Source organism: Odocoileus virginianus, chromosome 30 (assembly GCF_023699985.2).
Source record: "Odocoileus virginianus isolate 20LAN1187 ecotype Illinois chromosome 30, Ovbor_1.2, whole genome shotgun sequence".
Lineage (NCBI taxonomy): Eukaryota > Metazoa > Chordata > Mammalia > Artiodactyla > Cervidae > Odocoileus > Odocoileus virginianus.
The window spans coordinates 11,848,249-11,874,217 of record NC_069703.1 but is presented as its reverse complement, the minus strand read 5'-3'; the positions used below and the strand labels follow the sequence as shown (position 1 = coordinate 11,874,217).

At 42.7% G+C, this 25,969-nt stretch overlaps 1 protein-coding gene across 6 annotated transcripts in view; it reads left to right on the top strand.

Annotated features, from left to right (window-relative positions):
* The first annotated feature begins 7,254 nt into the window (after positions 1-7,254).
* KLF7 (KLF transcription factor 7) overlaps positions 7,255-25,969 on the top strand; it is a 101,143-nt gene continuing 82,428 nt past the window's right edge. For 3 of the 6 annotated variants that reach the window (XM_020913895.2, XM_020913893.2, XM_070458533.1), the window contains exon 1: positions 8,097-8,678. In XM_020913895.2, coding sequence (XP_020769554.1) covers positions 8,577-8,678 — 102 coding nt within the window. In that variant the 5' untranslated portion in view covers positions 8,097-8,576. Of the gene's footprint in view, positions 7,297-8,095; positions 8,679-25,969 lie in introns of those variants that run through there. The other 3 variants (XM_020913891.2, XM_020913890.2, XM_020913894.2) reach the window with 3 other exon arrangements.

Sequence of the window (25,969 nt, the reverse complement as noted above, 5' to 3'; positions counted from 1 at the left end):
GCCACGGTAAAGACAAGTCAGAAAGGGGAAATTCAAGGTTGACAAATCACTTACTTTCAAGCTGCTAAAGTAGATCTCTTTCTATTCTAAGTGATCTTTAAAGGTCATTTAGCATCAAGGCATCCTCTACCCCAGGTCAGTATACAAAAAGCTCAAATTTAACAAATTCCTATTCTCCAGCTTTCTTTGTGCTAACGCTGTTACTAGTTCCCAGAAAAGTCTGTTATTACATCACTTTGTGAAATGTTACAATAGTCAAGATTACAGTCTCTCTTAAAATGTAACAAATGTAACAGTGGCTGTTTCCTGATAGACCAGGTAGCACTTTGTTTTAAAATATACTTTATCTCTGTATACCATATTTTTTTTCTCTTTCTGAGTTACTTCACTCTATATATTAACGTGTATATATGGAATCTAGAAAAATGGTATTGATGAACCTATTTGCAGAGAAAGAATGGAGATGCAGAGGTAGGGAATGGACTTCTGGACACAGCTGGGGAGGGAGAGAGTGGGACAAATGGAGAACACAGCATCAAATATATATACGATCACGTGCAAAGTGGATAGCTAGTGAGAAGTTACTGTATATCACAGGGAGCTCAGCCTGGTACTCTGTGATGACCAAGAGGGGTGGGGTGGGGTGGGGAGAAGGGGAGGGAGGCTCAGGAGGGAGAGGATACATATATAATTACAGCTGATTGGAGTTGTTGTACAGTAGAAACCAACACAAACTGTAAAAATTAAAAAGAAAAAAGTTAAAGGAAACTAGATACCCATCAAAAAATACATTATCTCTGAATCACCCTGTAAAGTGGGTTCTTTGACAACGCATCTCATACACTTTATGCAGATTTTGGTATTTTAATTAGAGAATTTTGCGAGGAGCCTGAGATCTTCCTTTCTCTTTCAACCACATTTGACATCATTTGAGATAATGCCATTTTCTTCTGCTTAGGCCAACCTAACAGAAGCCAGTGCAAACAATACAATGCCCTAAACAATACTGGGGAAAGAGTAATATTGTTCTTAAATTTTACTAAAAGTATTTTGCATGATCTTTTAAAAGTTAGCTTTTTTTTTTTAAAGCTTGTGTTTATTGTAACAGATATTTGATTCTCTATAGGGAGATCAGACAAATGTTCCCTAGGAATTTATAATCTCAAAAGGGTAATAATGCCCATGAACATGGGGAAAGGACAATAACCTTTGAGAGGCGTTTAACATGGACTCCATCAAAGATCAAGAATGGATGCTGCAGAAAAGCAAAGGACACGATAACGCACGGCACAAAGGCGCCAAGATGAATCTCACATTTTAGGCAAATTGGGTGGAGCGAGAGAGTCTCTCTCAATTATACTGAATTTTGGTCTTCATCAAATGGGATTTCCCTAGTTTCCCAGCAAAAAGGAAGAACATGTCATATATGGGACTAGCTTGAGTGAAACCAAAATGTGGTGACCCTGATGACTGCTTAGAAAAATCTTCGAGCACTGCAAAGCCGTAGGGGGAGATGATGAGAGCTGGGAGATGGTTTGTGAAGTGTCCTGAAATGGACACTGAGGTGTTTCCTACACATACCTCCCCCATTCTGGGCTGCATAAATGGATGGTTAGGGTATCTGCCTTCTTGTTGTTCAGTCAACAACAACAGTTGTTGTTGCTAAGTCGGGTCCGACTCTTTGCAAGCCCATGAACTGCAGCATGCCAGGCTTCTCTGTCCATCACTATCTCCTTGAGTTTGCTCAAACTCATGTCCATTGAGTCAGTGGACATGACTTGCTTACTCCTGAGAAAAGCAGTAACCAGTATTAAAAACTGTGACTCAGCTGGTTCTCCTAACCATTCAAATAAGCATCCTTCTGGTAAAGAAAATTCAGTGAAATTCAAATGAGCAACCAGTCAGCAAGAAACTGCTGCTGACATTATTAATCTTCCAAACTACTCAGATCTATCATCCACATAAAAACTCATCATTGGGCACTTGTGGAATAGGTATCCCTCACTTAAAGGAATGGGCATTGTCAGCAAAGTTTGTGGTCCAGACTTTCTATCAAATCAATCTTATTCTCCCATTGATTTCCGTTACTAAATCTGAGATGCATTCTGCTGTTAAATCCCATTAAGTGTATACCAAACCCTTTGGAAATGGCATGTTTAAAAGAAAAATGATAATATCCTGAAAAACACTGACAGTGATATTTATATATTAATAGTAATGCTGGGCTGTATTCACCATGTCACAATAGAAATTGTTCAGGATGAAACATGACACAATCCTATAAATTGCCTCACATACTGCAAAGGGCAATAATCCCTAAAACATGAGCAACTTAATTTTTCACTAGCTTCACAACTGCCTTGGCATTTCTATCATTACATAGCCAAAGAAATCCTTCTTTTCATTATTTAAAATCTTTCCTCATTTTCTATTGGCCTCTTTTCCAAAATCATTGTCCAGAAACCCCTGAATAGCTTGTGACTCTATTCTCAGATGGGGAAAATTAGCCAGACTCGATCGTAGTGGTTTGCCTGCTGGGATTTACCCATCACTGGAGCATCTCCTGGAAGGAATGTTGTTGAGGGAAGTGGTAGCTCTGTGAGAGCAGGACTAGAGACTTCAAATGCTTTTTTCTCATGTCTGAGATACAGTTTAACTATCTGACACTGGTAAAGTATATGTGCTTACCATTCTATTTTCAACCCATGCACTTTGTATAATATATGTTAAATAACCAAATGTTTTACATAAGATATGCTGAACGACTGAATGTTTTGCATAATACATGTTTAACGACTGATTGAATTTAGATGATGATTTTGCTTTTCATTAGAAAATATTGACACTTCTGAGTGCTGGTAGCTCAGGCTGGAAAAGTGGCTGTAGACATTAATCTTCATAGGCATTACGTAGCAAAGGTCATAATGGCATTACATGTCCAACAGTCTAAGGTCTGGACAGGACATTCCTGACGGTGATTTCTTGCTGAATTCTTGAATTCCCTACCTATATCATTATGGTAAGTCAATTTTTATTAAGCAATAAATTGACTACTTGAATCAGAGCAACATGCCCATCACTGGTGATGTACCTCAGGTGTCCCCTTTAATTCCTTTAGTATAATTCTCTGCAGTGCAGATTCAACATTCAGGGCCGACTTTAACATCTGATTAAAAAAAAGAAATGCTTTTATTAAACTATGGCATACCCACAGAATTCTGAAAAGTCAATGGCAAGAGGCTACATGTTAATTTACCAAGAATTTTTTTGTTTGTTTCTGTTGTTTGTTTTTTTACTCATCATATCCAGAAACCTCAACATGTAAGAGTGTCAAAACTGGATACACCCAGGGAATCAGACCCATACTAACTAAACTCACAAAGAACACATGTACAACTAAAAGGACTGTGTGTGGACAAAAACAACCAGAACTGTCACAGTGACCACCAGACTCTTGTGGTTGTAACCAGCACATTCTTTCCCTGGAGGCAGAACAAGTAGGAAGCCAAATTATGAGCTGAGAGTAAGTAAAGAATGAAAACAAGAAGAGATGTGTATTCTCAAGGAATATTTTGTCCAGAACATGAGAGGCCTGATGAAGCTGCCATTTCTTTTTTCAATCATGAAATAACTCTCTGGTTGTATGTATGTATGTCACTGTGTGCATGGCCACATACATTTTCTTTCAGATTCAAACTGCCTCTCACAGAGTCTCTTTGGCACTCTTTGGCATCTCTATTTCTATCTCCTTGGCACTCTTGTTTTCTCTGATACAAGCAAGGCATGCTTCCTAAGTTCACATTTTCTTCCATTATAGTAAGACTGTAAAGAGAAGCAAAAGTCAATACTATATGAAAGTATTATTAATGATACGGCCACTTATACATTACTGCCCCCTTCAAACATCTCTTTTAAACTCCACACTCCTCGCCCCTCCCCCCCTGATGGTAAACATTTATAGTACAATGCAAATACACTCAATTCTATTACAAGTGAAGGGGCAAATCTTGCAAAAGGTACAAGATCAATAAAAGTGAGACCGGTAAAGCTGGCTCATGAGGATTTACAGAGTTAAACAAACAAATGAAGGTAAAATCAACTGGGATGACTACATGGGTGCTTCAGAAGAGAACAGCCTGAATATCAAAGGATTAACTGAGACCCTTGGGAAAACTGAAGAAGCTCTCATACATTTTTACAAATGTTTCTGATTATCCTATTTCTGATTATTCTCTAAAAGTCAAACATGAAATAAAGCATATTGTTAGGTGCTTCATATTGTCCAGGAAAAATTAAGCCAACAATACTCATCTTGATGTACTATTTATTCATTTCACAATTTGCATATAGTTGTACTTATAAATTTTGTCCAATATAGGCTAGAATGTGTTTTAAAAATGTTGAGTTTTATTTTCAAAAAAAGTCTTGGCAAACCTTTTTTCACTAATTGCTCTGAAATTTGGTCTCTGTTTTAAGTAGACTTAAAGGAAGCTTTCTCAGTGCTAATCACACTAGGATAATAAGCACTTCCTGTACTTATGGCACAGAACTTTTCTGGTAGTAACAGTCCAATGTCTTGATTGTTTCTATTTACATATAAAATTTTTACTATTTTGGTCATAAATATCCTCATAATAAAATAAACTTATTATTTACTCTTAGGTGTTTCCTATACGATGATTTTCAAAGGGTGATATTTTTAAAAGTATCATCAGTGTCTTCTAAGGCAACACATGTGGGGGACATAGATTTTGGAGTAAATTTGGAGTCAGACATATTTGAATCAGCTTTTGCCACTGAGACATGTGACAATGGGCAAATTATGTGAACCCTCTGAATACCCTTTGGTATTTTCATCTGTGAAAATGGAGCAATAATAACTCCCTCAAAAGACTGTGGTGAATATCAGACTTGAACACGTTTAAAATGCCAGGTATAGAGAAAGCATTCAGTATGCAATAGTTATAGCAGTGCTACTTATTTTTGTTTTAACACTGCAAAAGTTCCCTTGTGATCTTAATTTGTTGATTATTGTGTACCTTCCGATCCTTTGCATGTGCTTTGCAATGTGAACCAAGTGTCTCTAAGCTATTAAAGTTAGCTAAACATGACTAATTTTGAAAACGTCCCTTTAGGAGAGCCTTGTTGGAAAAAATCTCTTAGAATGAATTCTAGAAACTTTGAAAAAAGTCATAATGAGGGTCTTAGGATTTACACTAAAATTTTGGTTGAATTCTTCTATTAGTATGACAATTTACATGAGAAACACTTCAATGGAAGCCTCCCTTTTCCACACTGAAGAAGTTTTTTATAAACAAATCTTGACTTAAAACCAAGAAACCCAGTCTTTTACCTTGCAGAAAGCCCCATTCAGAACACAATCTTGGAAGTCAGGTGCTCCTAGGTTTGAGCCCCTGTTTGGTCGCTTCCTGGTTGTGTAACCTTGAGCAACTGAGAATTTCCAAGCTTGGGTATCTTCATCCATAAAGTTAGGGATAATAAAAACACTCACCTTGGGATTGTCATGAAGATGAAAGGTGGAATTGCATATAAAATGTTTATGTGCCCATACACATCATGCTTAATAAATATTATTTGCAAAATCTTTGGACTCCTAAATTAACAGGTATGTCATATTTTATTCAAAATGGTAATAGCATAATACAAAAACAAAAATATTTCACTTGAGTTTCCAACATCAAACATTAGGTTCTTTGGTCTTCCCTTGTCTTTTGCCTCCTGAGTTTCCTATATTTGGCTTCCTTTTCTTCCCCTATAACTTTTGAACATATCTTCTGCCCCAGTATTTCTGGGTGGTCTCCTCCCTATCCCCACCCAGTCAGAAGAGCAAGTGGGGGTGGGGGGAGACAGTATTCCAAATAGGCAAGAGGTTTCTATCTTCCTCCTTCCCTAAGACTCTGGTATATCCTCCCATGGAGCCTGATTAGTTCAGATTTATGTACTCAGCTAAAGCCAGGAGATAATAACCGCTAACATTTAGTATTCACCTAATAGCATCAGATACAGTATGTCAGGTGTGTTACAAACATTATTTTAGGACATCTTAACTGTTCATAAGGATCAGGCAAGTAGGTACCACTATTCCTGTTTCTGAGAAAGGTAGCCAGAGGGTCTGAGCCAGTAATTGGCTCAAAGACACACCGTTAGTAAATGGCACTATCAATGGTCATAAGGATCCAATTAATGCATTAATTGGGGTGTGATGGCTCTAAGTGGGTTTCTGCTTACAGGAAAGGCCCACATAGCCTTGCATACTGGCACTTATATGTGCGCTATCATAATATCACCTTATTCATGTAGGACTTTTAACCTTTCTATACCATTTATCTCCAAGCACCACGAATGTGTATACATAACACTAAATGCACCAAGATCCTTGTGCATTTCTTGTGCATACACTTGCAGTAAGTGCACCAATTTTATACACATACACTGGATGCTGTAGATTTGACCAAGAGAATGCAGGACATCAAAAAGTAAATAAACTTTCCTCAACTCAATAATTCCTGTTTAATTTCCTCTCGCAAATATTGAATTTCAAATTGTGTTCGTCCTATAAAGTAGAATCTTTCAAATATTATGATATGGAGTTCCACATTGTCAGAAGGAGACAGTTGAGAAGGGCGATTAAGACGGATGTGTTTCTTCCATTATGAGCTGATTTAAGCTTCTCATTTCTAAGTACCAAATTCTGCAATCATTCCAAAAGTGGAAGTTCAGCTCACAGAGCATTTTGGGGAAGCTTCAGCCACACTAACCATTTAAGGTCAAGCAAATAACTGGTCAACCCTAGCAACTGGCATAGTGTAGGGCTTTCAGCTAAGAGATAATAGGGTCTAGATCTATACATCTCTATATACGTTAGCTGTATCAAAAACACAATCTGGGTTCTCTTCTCACCACCGCAGCTTGGCTGACTGACATTTTCTCTCCAAGTCACAAGGCGGGGGGGGCCTCACGTTTAAGACCCCAAACAAGCTGCCTGCTCCTGCCAGCACCTCACGTCTACCCGGACTCCCTCTCTTGTCTTTAACACACACTTCTTGTACTATGTCCCCTTCCAGTCAACTCTAACTGGGACTCCGACCCTCGCCGGGTCCCCAGCGCGGGGGCTGGGCAGGGGGTGGGGGCGCGGCGGCGCGCTCCGGGGCGCCGGCGGGCTGGGGGCGGGGCCTGACGGGGGGCGGGCCCCGGGCCGCTGTCTGCGCGCCGCTCCCCTTTGTTCTGTTCCATTGTGTGGCACTTCCTCCTCCGGCGCTTCTTCTCTGCACCCCGGTAACTGGTGGGGAATTCGTGAAGGGGTTTTTGGTGACTTTCCCCCACCGCCCCGCTCCGGTTTATTTTTTAGGAACTGTGGAACTCTTCTGCGCTGCCCCTCCCCCGCGGTTCCCCGCCCCCGGGCCTGGGAGGGAGGCGGAGTGGGACGTGGCTGGCCCTCGTCCCCACGCCGGCTTCCTCGTCCTCCCTCCCTGCTCTTCCTCCAGGAGGCATCCTAACCCCGCATTCTGGACTTTCACCTCCTGACCGGCCGCGTCCACGCCAGAATGGCGATACGCGACCCTCTCCCTTCTGAGGGGCGCCGGCTCCGGCCGCCCGGGGCTCCATCTGGCACCAAAGCGGAGGTCGAAGGCCGGCGTGCGGCCCGAACCCAGCCGCCTCGGCGTCCCGGGAGCCGGCGCGAGTGTCGCCGCGACCCTCCCCGTCCCTCGCGCTCACGCTACCAGGCCGCTGTGCGGCCGCCTCAACCCCCTTATATAGCCCTCTAAAAATAGCTCGCCTCGCACCGCCTTGTAAGGCAGCGGGGAGATTCGCAGCTCGCCAATCGGCGCCCGCCGCCAGGGCCGAGCCCCGCCCCAGGTCCCGCTCCGCGCTCCCCATTGGTCCTGAGTGACTTCATGAGCCCCCTGTTTACCTTACATGGTCACACGCGGCCTACTGGACGCCCTCCTCCGAGATCCCACGGCTGCGCGGAGAGCGGGGCGGAGGGAGGGAGTTTGGGGAGGGGGGAAGAGCAGGAGGAGGAGAAAAGGAGGAGGAGGGGGAGAGACTACAAACTAGCAAGGATGGGGTGGGGGGTGGGGAGGGAAGGAGAGCGGGGGGGAGAGAAGCGATCGCGAGAAAAAAAAATGCAACCTCCCAAAATAAAGAGCAAAGATTGCATTAGGAGCGAACAGCGCTGCAGAAATAGATGGCAGCTTCGTATCAGTGAGTTTGCATCCCCCTTCCTGATCCACGAGCTGGAGTGATTAGAGCCCTGGAAGGGAATTGTTACTCCCGTGGAGAAGTCCCCTTTTCCTGGCAGCCGTCTGCACTGTACACGCTGGATGCTTCTCTCCATCCACCCCACTCAGTCTCTCCTCTCTCACCTCCTCTCTCCCTCTCTCCTGCATTGATTTTTTTTTTTTTTTCCTTTTTAGTTGACTGAAACAAAACAAAACAAAAGGGCCACTGGATGTCTGCCTTCTTGGGGGGTGAGCCAGACAGACTGACAAACAAACAGACCCAACTGTGTTCGGGGGAGGGTTTCTCCTCCCGTTTTGCCCGGCAGCAGCAACATGGACGTGTTGGCTAGTTATAGTATATTCCAGGAGCTACAACTTGTCCACGACACCGGCTACTTCTCAGCTTTGCCATCCCTGGAGGAGACCTGGCAGCAGGTGAATGATTTAAATTACTTGTGTAAATCGTGTGGTGGCGGCGGACTCGCAGGGGCTGCGTTGGTGTGGGCTTGGGGGTGAATTTTTTTGTTTGTTTGTTTAATTTTTTACCCCCTTTTTGGCTGTCTGTTGTTGAAAATGTTTTCGGAAACAGTCATATGCTTACCTCTCCACCCACCCCCTAACCTCGTATAGTGTGCCGAGCTGAGCAGCCGGTCCGAGCTGCCTGCGTTTCAGTCACCAACACACATCCTTGTGCACATTTTGTTGGGCTCACTGTCCCCCCAACAGAGACCTGCCTAACTTCTGGGGTTCGGAGGAGCCGGGTGGGAAGGTGGTTTGGGGCTTAACGAGCCATCGCAGACAGTTACCGCGTCCCTACATGCTCTAGCTGTACCTACTTGGTACCTTAAATCAGGTTCATCTCTCTCAACTGGTGCTGACGGCCGTCAGATGCGGGGGGGGGTGGGGGGGGGCGGTAAGAGCGAAGCGGGGTGTTTTCCTAGTAATTAGCGAGTGTCAATAAAGAATAGGAACTTGATTTTGAGATTAGAAGGTGGGCAGGAGGACGAGGAATCCAGTTATAAAAGGTACTCAAGGATATCTTGGAGGAGGACGGGAAGATATATCTATCTAGTGCTGACCATGCATTGTAGGTTTCCCCAGTGCAAGATCCACGGAAAGAGATCACTCTCTGCGTGTGTCCTTGCTTCCCTCTCTCGGTTGGTGTCCCTCTCCACTTAGCACAACCTCCGACAAAGGGTGGTGTGTGCTTCCATGCCTCTGACTTTGTCTTAGAGGACTAGTTAAGAAACTCCTAAGATGCTGAAGGGCACCAATGCCAAGTTAGCTAGATGTCCCAAGGAGGGGGAAGTGGGGCTGGTGACAAGTTCACTGGGCTTTGTGAAGTGGAATAATGAAAGTGCTGGTCAGTGGAAAGTGCTAGATCTGCTGCAGAAACAGTGGTTTTTCTCAGTAAGGATTGGGAGCTGCTGAGGGGACATTCTTCAGGAAAGATGGTGGATGGGGGGAAAGGTGGAGGGACACGAGTATGCTTTAGTATTCTTTCAAAATTCTACAATGTGTATCATGGAAAGTCCAAGAAGACAATTCAAATTTGCACGGTGGAAGTGTGAGTGTTCACAGTCCGTCTTGGAGAAACGTGCTTGCCCTTGGGGAGGGCTGCGAGAGGCTTGATGTGTGGCTGCTCATGTAACTTCTCTGCTTCGTGACAGCAGCTTGTTAAGGCTAATGAACGGCTGGATTTCCTCTGCCAGCATCCAAAGCGGGGTTTGCCGGCTTGAGTCTAAGGATGTAATAGTCGCTGCTTTATCGAGTGAGGTTTGGCTTTCGGTGTAAGGAGGTGATCCTCTGTACCATTGTTACTAATTGCTGTTACTCCCCTGATTCTTCCAGGCTGGAGTTTCTCCGGATACTGGTCTCTGGTGTCTGTGGGTCCACACATGCATTCCTGCCTGAGGATGCTGGCAGATGTGTTTGACTTTGTCTTTCTCTAAAGGCACACACAGCGCACACTTTTTTTTAGCATAAGGCATTTCTCCAGTGCATCCTTTTCCTCCATCCTTGATGAGACTGCCTCATGAAGGGTCTCACTGGAGCTTTTTCCTCCTTTTATTTCACATGCTAATTAAACCAAAAGGTTGCCAGAATTTCATTTTCAGAAATAGTCTTCGTTTCACACTGTCAGCCCACTGGTGTTGAATTGGTTGCCTATTAACAACTGTCTAGACTGGTTAGGGAAGAGAATCTGTTGACTTAGGCAGCCCCTGTTTGTGACTAACTGTTAAGTAGGGTTGGAGGAAAGAAAGTTGGCTTTATTTGTTACAACGTTCCCTCCTGATGAATCACCCAACTTTGTTTTTGTTCAAGTTTTCACAGTAGTAAAGCCTGCTTTTTGGGGAAGGCCTCTCCAGAGGAAACCTGCCTTTCTAGATCTGGTTAGACCATCCATGAGAACATCTAGATCTATGAGGAAACATCTTTGGTTTGATAATTAGAGGATGTATCAGATCTATTGTTTCCTCAGACGCCTTCTCTGCTTTTCTCTCCACCTCCCAACCTCGCTCCTCCTCACTTCATCTCACCGTCTTCAAGGAACCTCTAGCTTAGTTTCTATCTGTAGGCAAAGGAATTTCAGCCCACTGCACCTCCTTCCCTATTTCTTGCCTTAATCCTGTCCTACTGCCTGTTACCCTCACCTTCAGATCGCTTACCATGCTCTTTCAGAAGCATGCTCATCGTCTATACTGAAATGTAACTTGTGAGAACACAGTCCTAAGTGAGCTGTCACTCCAAGGAGCTTGCTTCTCTGGACTCCTTAATCAGAAATGCTTTCTGTAAAGGTGACTGGGACTCCCAAGTTCATACTGCTGACATACCTCCAACTTCTATCTCTTCCTCTCTCCCTACACCCTCCCCTCTGCCGCTTCTGAGTATAAAGGAGGGGAATATGGTTACATGCAACTGTTGGTTCCAAATCAACCATCAGATGGTGAAATTGTAAGTCTCCTTTGCTCAAATCAGCTCAGGAAGGTTGCTGCAAAGAACCCCAGGCCCGAGGAAGTTTCCTGATGCTCTGGGGTAATCAGATTTTAGAGGTCAAATGAGGAGCAATTATTAGATGTACTTCTGAAAGTGAACAGTGTACCTTGAGGAGATGAGCGAAATGCAGAGATTCCAATAATCTGATTTGGTTCGTAAGAAAGACTGGCTTGGATGATAAACCCAAGAACATCTGTGCATTTGAAAATTAAGGATGGAGGTTTTATTTTAAACTCTTGCCTGAGATAATTGTCCTGCTTAACAGTCAGTGAGCTTGTCATAGATCTCCTGTCACAGGGATCATCATTTTGACATTGGGTTTTGGGACAGTCATGTCTTAGCCACATCCAGTGCCAACTCTGAAAATTGTTGCCGGTATAATTTTTAAATCCAGATGGACATCCTACATTAACAGCTCTCCATTCCTGGGCTCTGACTGCATACTTAAGCACTTGGCTCAAGTAACATCATCCCTGCCTGTCATATAACTGTAAATTACGCTGTGCTTATGTGGTCTATTATTTTATGGAATTCAGCTGACGCACAACTCCTAAGGCCACCAGCCTTAAGCCCTTCGGAAACTTGCAGGAAATTTTCCAAGAGCTGTCTGAGCAAAAGTAAAAAAAAGTCAAAGGTAGGACAGAAGCTAGCGTAGTGTATAGGGTCCCACTTGATGATGGATAATGGGGGACCCATTCATGAGTTCTGTCGCCATCAGAAATCATGATTTTTCTGGATGCGCTGATTTGGAAGATGAAGAAGGATTTAATACAATATTGATGGTTATTTTTCTTTGGGAAGCTACAAACACTTTTAGAATTTGGATATATTCTTCACACCTAGACTGCTATTTCATGAGTGCAGGTCAAGTAATGATGTTCTAAGTCTTATTTACATTTAGCCTTGCTTCATGCCATTGAGGAGCATGGTGTGTTTACTGGAAAACTCTTATGGAATTATGTTTGTTGTTAATGCTGATTCATAATTGGCAGATGGGGTCAGTTTCAGGCCTCCCTTGTGCTCAGAGAAAATTTTCCACTGCTACTGGAAACAAATAAATAAATCATAGAACGTTCCTCCCTCCTCCCCCACTCTCCCATTGTTTTAAACTAATGGCATACTTGGCTACTGTAAGAACTGCAGCGTCCCCATAACACTGCAATTTCATCTTGGTGACAGGCACCCTGAACCACTTTTTGCAAGGGCCTTTGGTATGAAGCATCTCTAGGGGACAACCTACAAAAATGGTTGCCTTCCAAGAACAGCCTCGTGGTGCAAGGGATAGGATTTGGTCTGTGAGCTACATTGCTTCTCCTGCACGGGGATCGTGCCTTTGCACTGCCTTCTACAGGCCCGAGCATCCAGGTGCTGGCTCAGCCAGAAAGACAAAGCAAACTGTAGGGTCCCTGCACCCGCAGGTTTGCCTCTGTCCCCAGTTTGCAGAAAACCTTGTCGTGAATTAGAATTTCTTGGCAACAGCACCACCCAGGGAAATTTGTAGACACAAAGGAGCCTTGCTAACCACACTGAAAGGATAAAATAGCTGGCTTTTTATTTATTTATTTATTGTATGTGATTTGTGCGTTCTTTAGTTACCATAAGCCTATTTTTTTAAAAATTTGAAACAGTGACTTGGCAGATGAAAAAAAAAATTGGAACTGCCCCTGTTACCCAGATTTCCTTTATAAGGATGCAGTCACTAAATAAATGTAGCTTTACAAATGAAAGCACATGTGAATGCCATCAATCACACACTTAGCCTTTCTTTAACAGATTTGTTTCCATGTTCTTCTAAATAGATACATCTCTGTGTAGATTTAGGGTCTCTCAAACATGATCATTAAGTCTACCTATTTCAGTTTGGTATTTTAAAGTGAATGAGTGTTACAATGCAGATTTTTTTTTTTTTTAACTACATCTGTCTTTAGTTGCGGGAGAGGGGGTAAAGGAAGTGCTGACTTCTTTGTTCTCCATGGAACCCCCACCCCCACTCCCTACCCTGAGGAGAATGCGATGTTGGGGTCCAGTCCACTTAAAGGGCAGAGCAGAAGATGCACTGTGACACCTCACCCTGAAATGATTTATGTATGGGTATGTCAGAGACCTTCAGTATTCAAAATGCGCTCTTCCTCCCTCTCAGCCCATTCTAAATATAAATGCCAGTGGGGGCTATTTGCCTCTCCACTTAAATGGAAATAGTTTAGAAAGGGTCCTAATGGAGCTTTTAGTTGCCATTCTCTTATAAATCTTCAGATTCTTCTCCCATCAGAGAATTCCCGCATTTTAACTTTCTGAGTAGAAGAAGGCAATGCAGAATTCTTTAATCAGCCTATGCTTATTGGGGAGGGAAGGCAGTTTCCTCCAGCCAGCCCCAAATGACTCATGTTGATAGGGTAGCTGGCCACATGGGGTGGCAGACACCCCCTATCTCTGCAGTTTGGCAGTAGCATGCCAGGAGTTTTCAGTCACCTTCACTGGCCTCCATGATTGGCAAATGCAGAGAATGCCTCTGTGATTCCGGTTCACTCAGTCTATCAGTTAGCATGTATGTTGGGACAGAGATTTGCTGAAAGTTTAGGACAGCTCCCCAGTGTAACCTGAGCAGTGCCAGAAGGGTGAGCGGTGGAGATGTATCTCTCTACAAATAAACCCTTGTTTTCCCAGATCAGTTGAGTGTTTCCTTTGCATGAACAGGTAGAAATATTTTAACCCAGGTGGCCAGATCTTACCAAGAACAGTGATTAGGAAGCTCTACAAGCACTAAAGGTGTTAAAGTCAGTGGAACAAGAAACAGCAGCTAATCATTAATGTTACATGCAACCATCTGCAAGTTAAGAAATACTCCTCTGCCTGGATACATTGTGTGCTTATTTTAGAACATCACACACCCGCAGGAGAGACTCTCCTCATTCAATTTAAGTGTTCCCCAAATCAAGCCCTGCATTACTAGAACTGGTTTTTACCTAAAATTGGTCATCATCTTGTTCCTCTCCCTTCTTGTTTCACTTTGGTTTTCTGCTGGTAATTTGGAGAATCCTTTCTCCTGCCTTGGTACCTTTTTGTTTTCCTCACTTGGTATTGTGCTGTGACCCTGAGAACTTGGTCCTGCTGAGTGTATTGTGTCTGCTGCACTCTGCGTTAGAGCAGCCTCCAGCTGTCCCCGTCCACCACGTGCGTGACATACAGAGGGACAGCTGAGGGTCAGCAGCAGCTTCGAGATCCGTCTAGGATCAGCCTGCTTGACATGGGAGTGACTTATGATTTCATAGTGATTCACACTGCTGACTGAGCTGGTCGAGGTGCTCAGTCACACCTCGTGGGCTTTTCTCTATTTATATGAAAATATGGAAAGTATTTCACAGTCAGTACTTCATTCCTTTACTTTGGTTATGTGCAAAATACTGTTTGGGTGATGTGAATTTGAATTGGCTATAATCTGCCCTGTATGAGCTTGACTCCAGTAGGGGAGAGTGAGCGTGTTCAAAATTAAGTAATGCACTATTAGAACACCATTGCCAAAAAAAGAGATTTTAAGTCTGGTGTTTGAGTACTGACCCATGCCTCTCTATATAGCCTCACCTTGTTACAATCTTGTTTATAGAACATACTTGAAATTTACTAAGTTCTGTTGTGCTTTTTTTTTTTTTTAGCTAATGGGGTAATGGGGCTGGTGGCCCTTTGAGGGCAGATGAGTAGACAGTGTGAATACACATGTCCGTAATGGCCAGGAAACAGCATCCGTGTCTGTGTCATTAGGAAATGATTATAGGTCATTAAAATAATTAATGTAGAGCCGTATGCAATATCTATTTCTGAATATGGGTTTATTGACATTTCCTAAGGGTCATATTGAAAGTCAGGCCCCGGGCCTGGTATCAAAGCTAGATGCAGATAATCTTAGAATTTCAAATCCTGAAAGGCTCTTGGTTTCTTTAAAACACTAGGCTAGGACCAAGTGATTATTGAAGCCAAATGAAACGCTGAACCTTCCAAGGTCCCCCAGCTGTTGTTAACATGGATGGCGGTCCTAGGCCCCAGACTCTTTCAGATGTCCACATGATCCATTTGTTTGCTTTTCATCATGTTGTTCTGAATATATTTTGAGTTACTTCTCATCTTTCCTCCTCTTTCCTTCCCTGTCTCCCCTTAAAAGGAGGCAAGAAAATCCCATTTTTACTTTGAACAGTACTTGTACATGGAATTTGGGGATTGTCTGGGCCCTAAACCAAGCTATTGAATATCTTGGAGACAGCTTACGTGTGTCATTTTATCTCTTTTCCACTTTTAATAATGTGTGGTAACCTGGAAAATGTACACTGTATTAAAAAGACAAAACAAAAGCCCCCAATTACAACTCCAGCCCTATGACAAAAAGTGCTGTCACTTAAATGATAACAAATGGAGTGAGAGTAAGGAGGTGCATTGAGATGGATGTGGTAGGGAGCTGGATGGATGGTGGAACTGGGGTTTTATGTGGAAAGCGTCAAGTGCAAAATGGTGAAATGCTTTGTCTCTGAGAACTTGCCAACTAAGAGACTGCGTGAAACTGTAGCAGTTATCATGTGCCAATTCAGGAAAAGCTTTTCTGAAGTGTTTTAAGATTTCTTGAGAGGGTTGGATGGGCAGTGAAGTTGTAATGTTTTACAAATTTAAACAAAAAAATATTGCACATTGTGATAGCAGTTGGGAAGAGAGTCAACTTCTTTGTGTTTTTAAAAAAGTCCTGTGGGGCTGGAAGGATGAAGCTGGCCTGATTTTCAGTGACTCTAGTGAGGAAAGGAAACTCGGGGTGCTCTTCACTCTACTTCCCTGCAACTTTTGGCCCTTCTCCACCCAATCTCTGGTAGTGATGATGGTGAAAATTCTCTGTTGGAACTTGTCTCACAGACTGGCTTCACCTCTAAGATCTTAGAAACTGAAGTTTGCTTCCCAAATGGACACTTCTTTATTTCGTCAAAGCTGTAATCTACATGTCCAACTCCGGTTATCTTCCTGAGTTCAGGCTCAGAGTTTGGAATTGGAAACATGGGGCTGACACTAAACACTTTTGGGATTGTCCCATGATGACCTCAGCTGAATATATTCCCAAAGTGTGAGCTCATCCAGTCTGTCCTCCTTTTCCTGGCTTCCCTGTTTCTTTTACTAATCTCCTCTCTTCTGGGATCCAGGTTTGAAGGTTCTGTCGTCTTTGGCTCCTCTCTTTGCCTTGACTGTAATTGCTTGAAAAATCCCCTTGATTTGGTTCTCACAGTACTGCACCCAGTCTCCTTTCTTCTTGCTCTGCCATTGCCCCAGGGCAGCCTGGCCACCTCGCCTGGATTGACTTTGGACCTCAATCACCATGTTTGAAATTGTCAGTGTTTCCCTGTTTTGCGTATGATGAAGCCAAGCTCTCAGAGTCACAATAGTCCTAGACTGAGTCTAGGTAGTAGTCACAAGTCTCCCCCTGTTACCATGTGCGCTGCCATACAAATTGGATGATTGTACTTCTCCTGCTTCTGTCTTCATTTATGTCATTTCCTCCAGCCTTTTCCCTTCGTTTTCCTTTTCCCCCGTGAGTCTCTTTGTCCAAATTCTACTCATCCTTTGACTTTCAGATGGTTGCCACATTGTCCAGGAAACTCCCTCCCTTTCCCTTTGCCAACAGTAATTGCTACTGTTTCTACACTCTTGTGTAGAACTTTCTACTTCCTCATGATGCTTTTCAGTTTTGTCCTGTAATATAGTTTTTCTTTTTTCCCCATTGCCCTGTTTTTCCAGTTAGATTGTATGATTTGGAGCAAAGTCCATGCCTTGGTTATAATTCTGAGAATAAACTTTTAATACATAACCCTTCAGGTTCTTAGAAAGCCATGCACATGGTAGATATTCAGTGGATATTTAGGACTTAAGATATGACTGTGACTTAAGATTTGACTATGTGTGCAGTAATGATTCACAACTGTGGTTGTACCCCAGAATACCAATTATATCAGTAGTCCTTTGGGTGGAACCCAGGCATCCATTTTTTTTGTTTTTTTTTATAATCTTCTGGGTGATTCCAATATGCAGCCAAGGCTTTGAGCTATTAATCTATGGAAGGTTGATATCAGATATATCAGAGTTGTAGTTGGCTACTCCTTATACGGAAATATTTTTTTTTCTTGTATAACTTGGAAGCTACGTGTAAAAGAGGTTTATAATAAAGCAGGGTAGTGGTGGGTATACTTCATCCAGCTCCTTGGTTAATAGCAACTGTCCAAGTGTTGTTTGATCTTTCTTGTTTTGCTTTCCCTTACCCTAAAGTGTTGAGTACAGTCTCATTTAGCTTACATTTCCTCTGACCCACTAGAGGTTTGCTTAACCTGGTCAAATTCCACTTCTGGTACCTTTGTGGTGGTGGGCACTAAAATCCAGCCGTGCCGTGCTTCAAATAATTCATTCTCGGCAGGCTCTCGACCATGATTTTCCACTTACCTCAGCCCGCTCTGTGGTTTTGAAGGGATGGATGCATGCATGAACATCTGTTGGATGATGCCAGATAGGTATTAGGTAGCAGTTCAACAGATTTCTTCCTGACTTTACTGTTTGCAAGTCGACTCTGTTTATAAAGAATTTCAAAGGACCTATGTTTCTAGTAAGAGGAGCAAAAATAAACTGTAGGAGAATTGCCATGAGGACATTCAGGCAAGGAGGCCGCCTCCTCGTCCATAGAAGGCTTTAGCTCTTGCGGTAATGACTGTGGGCATGTGGTGATGTTCACAAAGAAACCTTAGAAAGGCCTCGATTTCAAACTGTGATGTTTGCAAAAATGTATGTACTGTAGCTGCATCCTTTCATCTATAAACTGTCTTTGATGGGGGTATGGTTGGCAAGAGAGAACATCAGGAGAGGAGCGCAGAGCTCAGGGTTGAAGGATATCTTTTGGAAAGCTCAACCCAGCTGTGAAAACGGCAATTAGCCGTGGAGCAATCGCTCGGCAAGGGAGTGCCTGCCTGCTCCTGACCCTGCGTTCATGCTCACCTTCCAGAGCTCAGGTTGCGGGAATTCAATGGACTGGTCACAGTGCTGGCTGTTATTTTTGGAGAGGTGGCAGATTTGCTTGGCATACAAAGGAGTGGAAATAGATGGCCCCATCCCTCCCTTTGAGCTCTTAGTGTTTGTTCCTAGGGCCGCTGCAGACCCTGTTCAGAGAGCACAGCTCCTGTCTAAGGGGTGAAGGGTGTCTTCTGCGAGGAGCCCCCTCTGCAGAGCTGATTCTCCCGTGAGCTCCCTCAGACGCAGCTCGCTCAGTGTCACACTGAGTCTTTGGCTTTGCCTTCTGCTTTCCAAGATGACCCGGCCCTCCCCTGTGCATTTACCTCCCTGTGTTAAGTTTCTTTCTTTCTTTAACATGGACCAAGAGATGGTTTCCTCTGTGATGGGGTTGTTCATGTTGGCTTGTAAGAGCCTAACAGACATCTGTATTGAGCTTTTGCTCTCAAGGACTCAGGGTGTTTTGATCAGGATCTCTTGTCACTGGCACCTTCTTTCTGTAACTAAGGAACAGGCAGATATTACAGAATTTCCCATTCAGAGGTGAGAAAAACAGGGCAGAGGAAGATGAAGCAAGTTGTCTTCGTGTGACTGCAAAGCAGATGAGTTGCAAAACCCGTGGTGGAACATTCTTTCCTCTTCCTTCTTTCAACTTGGCCATTCTATCTATCACCATAGCAAGCATCATAATAATACCTGTGCTAAGTTGCTTCACTCGTGTCTGACTCTTTGTGACCCTGTGGACTGTAGCCCACCAGCCTCCTCTACCCATGGGATTCTCCAGGCAAGAGTACTGGAGAGGGCTGCCATGCCCTCCTCCAGGAATAATATCAAATAGGTATCAGATACTTCCTAGAGATGATCTCATCTGAGCACATTATATACATCATTTCATTTAACCCTCACATCAACCCGGTGAGATACATGTTCTGCTTAATCCTCCTTTTACAGATGGATACATTGAGGTGAGAGTTATTAAATGACTTGCCAAAAGTCACACAACTTGGAAGACTGGCTGAGCCAGATTGGGCTCAGAATGAGCCCAGGCAGTATGCTCAGGACTCTTGAATTTCTACATTTATACTAACTCCTTCTTAGGAAAGAGACACCAAGGCAGAAGCCAAAGGTCATGGCTTGGGACTCAATGGAACTCTATGGATTTGGAAGCTTTCTGGCCTGTCTTCTTTCTGGGACTTGATTTTCTCATCTGAAAAAGAACTGGATCGATCTGGGGCTCCTTAAGGGCTCAGATGGTAAAGAATCTACCTGCAGTGCAGGAGATCCAGGTTTGATCCCTGGATCAGAAAGATCCGTCGTAGAAGGGGATGGCAACCCACGCCAGTGTTCTTGCCTGGAGAATCCCAGGGACAGAGGAACCTGGTGGGCCACAGTCCATGGAGTCGCAAAGAGTCGGACATGACTGAGTGACTAACCCTTGTGCTAGGGTTTCTTAAAGTCTTAGTGTTTGTATTAGTCAAATTACATGAGGTGTTGAAATCAGGCAGAGTTGGAGCCTTGAGAAAGTCACCCAACACCTCTGAGTCTATACTGTCGTGGGTGGAATGGAGACAGTAATGCCTAAGTAAGGGCAGACATGTTGGCTCTCTGGCCCAGTGTCTGGCACATAGGATCCACTCAACAAATTTTTTTCCCATTTTCAACCATCCTTCTTCCATTGAAAACAGTGCAGAGTATCACAATGCTCTTTTTCTAAATAGTATCAGTGGTTTCTCTAATGCCCTAGTCATCTCGAGTGTCTAAGAGAAGGTGAATGATGGAAAGGCATGGTATTTTCTTTATCCATCCCACTAGAGCAGCTTTCATGAAATCATTCGCGCTTACTAGTGGGGAAATACAATATCCATTGCCCCCCAAAACTCAGCCTCCTTTGATACCCTTGGAATTTGCTTGCCTTGCTCACGCACATGTCCAACTCATTCCCTTTCTTTCCAGTCTTACTTATGACTTTTCCTAAGTTTTTCCAGCATATGGATATTTTTCTTTGTGAGCCAGAATTAGGCACATATACTGTAATACAGTGCCGGTTACTACACCTGCCTTTTCTACCTTACCTGATGACTGAGCTTACAGCAGCTTATGAGAGTGAATCAGGTTTTATGAGATCTATAAATATCTCCGATAGGATTTTTATTTCATTTTCCCCCTTCAAATAAGACATAATGGAAGCACTCACATACACAAGGAATATTCTTTCTGTGATAAAGTGGGTGTTTTTGAATTGGCCTCTGAAAAGCAATAATTTGATGTGGTTGTTCATGTTGGGAGTTTTATGGGGGAGGGGGAAGAATCATGCATATGCTGCTATAAAACTCAAAGATTATTTCCTCATATTGAAGGTTTAGCCCAGTACCTATGGAGAGATTTATGTCAGAGATGCCAGCTGTGTGTGCCGACTGCATCTCCTCTTTCTGAGGAGTGTCTGTGTGTTTCTTAGACGCAGAAACCAGGGAAGGAAAGTCCCATTGGCTGGCAGAAGGGGGGCTCCCAGAAAGAAGATTTCCAGTTCTTTGTCTCATCTGCTTCTAGCTGCCCCACGGGAGGATCTCGTCATCCTTCTCTGGACTTCATGGATTTCCTGGGGAGATTTCACACCACTTAATATATCTCAATGAAATTTTTTCCTTTGGAATTTCACTTTTTTTTTTTTTAAAGAGTCTTAAGCTTACCCAATTTTTTAAAAAATGTACATTCCCCAATACCAAGAATGGAAAGGATTTTTCTTACCTTGGTTTTTGAGGAGTATCTAGAAGGAACCTTGAGCAGTAACTTTAAAGAATCCTTTAAAAATAAAACCGTGCGGGTTCTATGTCCCTCGTTTTTACTGCCTGGAAGATAGAAGCCAGGAACTCCACCTGCCATCTTTCTCAGGACTGTTGTGACAAAGATAATTATGGACTTAACACTGGGTTTTGAAAAACTGAATATCTGACTCTGACTACTTAGGATTTTTCTTTTGTTTTTTTGTACAACCTCTCCTTGTGTGCATCCTCCGCCAGTTCTCAGTAGCTTTATGTTTTAACTAAATGATAATATAATTTGGCCTCTGAAAAAATAAACCATGTGAACTTAGTACACCTGACCTAAAGGCATGCAGGATTTTTGACTTAATGTCATTTTCATTTTTTTCCATTTAACATCATCTTGGTGTGTAATATAATCCTAGCATTTTGGCTCTGCTACATGCAAACACTATTACATGCTTATCATCAAATGATATGACTTCTCTGGTCCTCAGTTTCCTCATGTGTAGACAGTAGGATAGAGTGAGGAGCAGTCAGATGATCAGATACAAACAGGAAGCTCCTAGGCTAAACTGGCTTCGAGAGCTGTTTTATTTGGCCAGCGTACCTATTTCAGTTTTCTTTTTAATTGGAATGCTTTCAGACACATCATGCACTCTTCAGTTAACCTTGTCTCCACTATTTCTACCTTGCTTTGTTTCTGATCTCTAGCCAGGTGAGCGTGCATTTGAGTTTGTGACCCCCAGACTGTCAGCTCTCTAAGTCACCTTCCCCTCCAAAAATGCTGTGATTTGGGGGACAGACTTTATTTCTTCATGAGTCTCAAGCTGGCTTGATTTCTGTTCTTACCCGGAATCCATTTTCATTCCTTTTTAGACTTCTCTGCCTTGTTGCACGTCTTTGTTTGGGATTCTATTTTATAAAGCAGATTCCAAGTTGCATCTCAATTCCTCCAAGTCATCCAGGTTCTGTTGTAGATCATCGAAATCTGGGTTGGGAGGACCATCTGGTGTACCCCTCTCCCCGCCTGGGCTGAGCAGTTGCTTCCTAGCATGTTTATTCCTTATTGGTATTTGCAACATTTTCCAATTTGGAAACTGACTCTAAGTTTCCTGAACTTGCAGCCTCTTCTTGGTGGAAATGGGAGTGAAATGAGACAATACCAAAAAAGAAAAAAAGTTCTTCTGGTCAGATAGCCCTCATTAACAAATGACTGCCATTGTCTGGGTTTCTTTTGTCACTCAAGAGACACAACTGATCAGTGGTGGGGAGAAGTCCTTTCTGTGGAAGAAAAACGTGCATCCATTGTTGAGGTTTCACAGTCTTGATATAGAAGCATATTGTATAGAACCCCATTATCTGCTTTAACTGCTAATTTTTTGTGGAAGTGGATTTTATATGACTTGTTTCACTGAGGAAGTGATGCTTTTTGTGTGAAGAACTCTGGGGCATTATAATAAAGTACTTTCCTGAGAATCAAGTAATTGGCTTTTTTTTGCCCTTGGCACTCAAATACTGCCAGCAAGGCACTTGGCCTTCATTTTTCTAATGCTTTCAGGATGCTATTCTACATTTGGGGTGTTTAAAAAATTTTATTCTTTTGTATTGGCTCCCTGATATTACTAAAGATATCATTTAGGTTGACCGGCTGGCGATTTTCAAGTCATTCTTTTCCTGTTAAAAAAGCCAGTCATTCCATTGAATTAGTTGATGCTGGGCATACCTTCTTTGCTACAATCTCCAATTGCGTTTTCTTTTTAAAAAACTCTGTGTGTTAAGTAAAGGTCCAGCGTCATTATGTTGTTAGCATATATATTAATTATTAATTTTTAAAAACTTAATTGTTGTTTATCTTACTATATGAATTGACAGCTATTAAAATATTTCCGAAAAAAAAAAATTTCTGGAAAGTATCTTTAGAAAGGAAGAAAGGTAGAAAATAAAAGAAAGAAGAAAAAAGCAGGCAGACTTTATGTGGCCCTCAAATGTCCTTGCACAGTTCTTCTGTGAAAGAGAAACAGAATGCAGATCATTTGTCTTCATACCCAAGGTGTGTCTTTTCTTCTTGTTTCTGCATTCATGATCTCTTTTTTTCTGCGCCCTGTTCCTAGAGTTTAAGATTTTGCAGATATTAGAATCTGAGGATTATTAGCCATCTCATCGCAATCTCTTTTCTTTCTCCTCGATTTGCAGATAACCTGCCTGGGCTCTGCTGTAGTTTTCAGTTGCGACCCCGTGAACTGCAGCACCCCAGGCTTCCCTGTCCTCCACTCCCTCCTGGAGTTTGCTGGAAAGCCTGAGCTTTAGAGAGTACTATTTAAGTCCAAGCCAGTATTGGACCTTCAAGTAATTCGCTTTACTTGAAACACTTTGTTTTAAATTTTTATTGTAATATAGTGGATTTGCAGTGTGGTGTTGGTTTCAGATGTGCAGCAAAGTGGTTCAGATATATATACACACACATACACACATATACATTTTTAGACCCTTTTCCATTATAGATTGTTATACGATACTGAGTATAGTTTCCTGTGCTATGCAGTAGGTCCTTGTTGGTTATCTGTTTTATATATAGTAGTTTGTATATATTAACCCCAAACTCCTAATTTATCCCATTTCAATATCTCAGATGTCTTCCCATGGTAACATAATGCATGGTGAAGCATGGCTCAAGGCAGGGCTTCTCAAAGGGTGAGCTACCCTCTGTGGGCTCTGGAGCACAACATTAAATAACAACAGAATCACCTTGGGAGGCCTTATTATTATTCCCCTTTCAGTTTTCTTTCAGTCCTTCTGACTATCTAGGAGGAAGTCTCAGCTTTGTGTCCTTAAGGCTTGATAATCTTTTCCTTCTCTTCCCTCTTCTTCTCTGTCCTGTCCTCCACCCCTCCCTCTCTTTATTCCTTCCTCTTTTTCATTTTTCTTCCTTTCTTTTTAATGAAGAGAAAAGAGAAACCAAACCCAGAGTGTTTGACAGTCAAACATCCAGCTAAAAGTTAATATTTATCATTTTGGTTATATTGTTTTTAATTTTATGATTGATTTGTATTGATGATCATTTATAGGAAAAGTATTTTAAAATGTATGCAGCCTTAAATATTTACTATAGTATAGCTGGTTTACAGTGTGGTGTTAGTTTCAGGTATATAGCAAAGTGGTTCAGATATATATACACACATACACACACATATACTTTTTCAGACACTTTTCTATTATAGATTGTTATAAGATGCAATGCCTTCATGGGGCATTGTAAATAATAGGGAAATGATTATACAGATGGAATGCTGATTTGGTCAAAATGTATGAAAGTGGGATGAAATGAAGTATGAAGAATACTGATGTGGTAGAGAATTCAAGGGACTTGGGAGTCAGTAAACTGGAATTTAGTCCTGACTTTGTAAATATAAATCAGGGCAAATCGCTAAACTGCATTTTCCCATCTGCAGTGTGGGGTTTATAATAACAGGATTATTTTAATCAAATGATATATGACTGTGAAAGTGCTTTGTAAACTGTCATATGCTACATAATGTTATTGTTTTCTGTTCTGTGGTAGCGGAGGCTTTAGTTTCAGACTTAAACTAGCGCTCTCTGTTGACTTTCTTCTTCCTTATGATTTCTATTCAGTGCTCTGAGCACAGATATAGTAGCTTCTTGTTCAAGTGGGGCTCTTGTCCGTTACTTACAGCACTTTGAAAAATCTTCCTACTGGTTTTCTGACAGTGGGGACATAATTTCTAATTTCTTTGTGTGTGTGTGTTAGCTTTTAAATAAATTTTGAGAAAGTAAATTTAGTAAATAGTTTATAGTATGTCAAAGCTTCTAGATTAAGATAATACATTTGGCTTGATTGATTCTTTTCAGATAAATTTTTTAAACAAAATATTTTGTCACACTCATGAAAGAATTGTGTGTGTGTGTGTGTGATGTGTGTGTGTGTGTGTGTGTCTGTGTGTGTTGATGCCCAGAGATGAAGGAAGTTTGGGTTTTGTGTAGAAAGGAGAACCCTGGGGGCAGTTTGCTCCTGAAAGTAGAAGTCTGTGTGGCTAAAATGACTCATTAATGTCTGTCACATGTGGTTCGATGGTAAGACAGGGAGTTGGCCTGGTTAGGAAGTCCTGGACTTACCAGGACCATTCAGCTGACTTCCAGCAAAGGCTGGCTTATGCTTCACGGGGATTGAGGTGACAGAGCAGCACTCAAGTCTCAGGGACGTGGACTTTGATCCCGCCCAAGGCAGCCCTGGTCAGAGATAACTGTAGGTGAGAAGGGAGGTTGATCTCTCTGACATGAGGACCACACTGACTGTGTTGGTCAAGCTCCACGAACTCTTCAACTCGGGATGCCCAGGTCTCCATGCTGCTTCAGATGGGTGCCACATTGACAAGAGTTTGGGAGCTCAGAGTGTGAGGTCCAAAGGCCCTCTCTCATACTGCCTCATCCGGAGCACTGGTGGAAATGAGGGAGTATCTGCATCCCTGTCTAGGCGAGGGCCTCTAGGGTTTTAGCCCATCCCTGTTGTAGGGGATTGAGTAGCTCTGTCCTTGTTCAAAGACATCCATTCAAAGCGAAGGCTTGCAGGAGCAGCCCATGTGGTGGCTGGGCACAGGCCTCTCTTACTCTCTCTCATCAGGGTTGGATGGCACACATGGCCCTCCTCTCACCCTTGATAGAGTTAAGGGGCTCCTTAAAACTCACAGCTCCCAGTTTGCCCTTCTTCAGACTTTTAAGTGGAAATGGAGATGGAGAGGGACAGGACTCTACTTCTGTAGGGATTTGTCAGGACATACCTTTGGCTCAACCTCCCACGTGAGAAGTTTGATTCTGGGGTCAGGAATGTGACAAAACACTTGAGTATGCAGCTGGATTTTTGCCATCAATATGATTTGCAGGGAAGTGTGGCCATAAAATGCTTGAGATCATGAATTGGATGGACTCCCCATCTGGAGA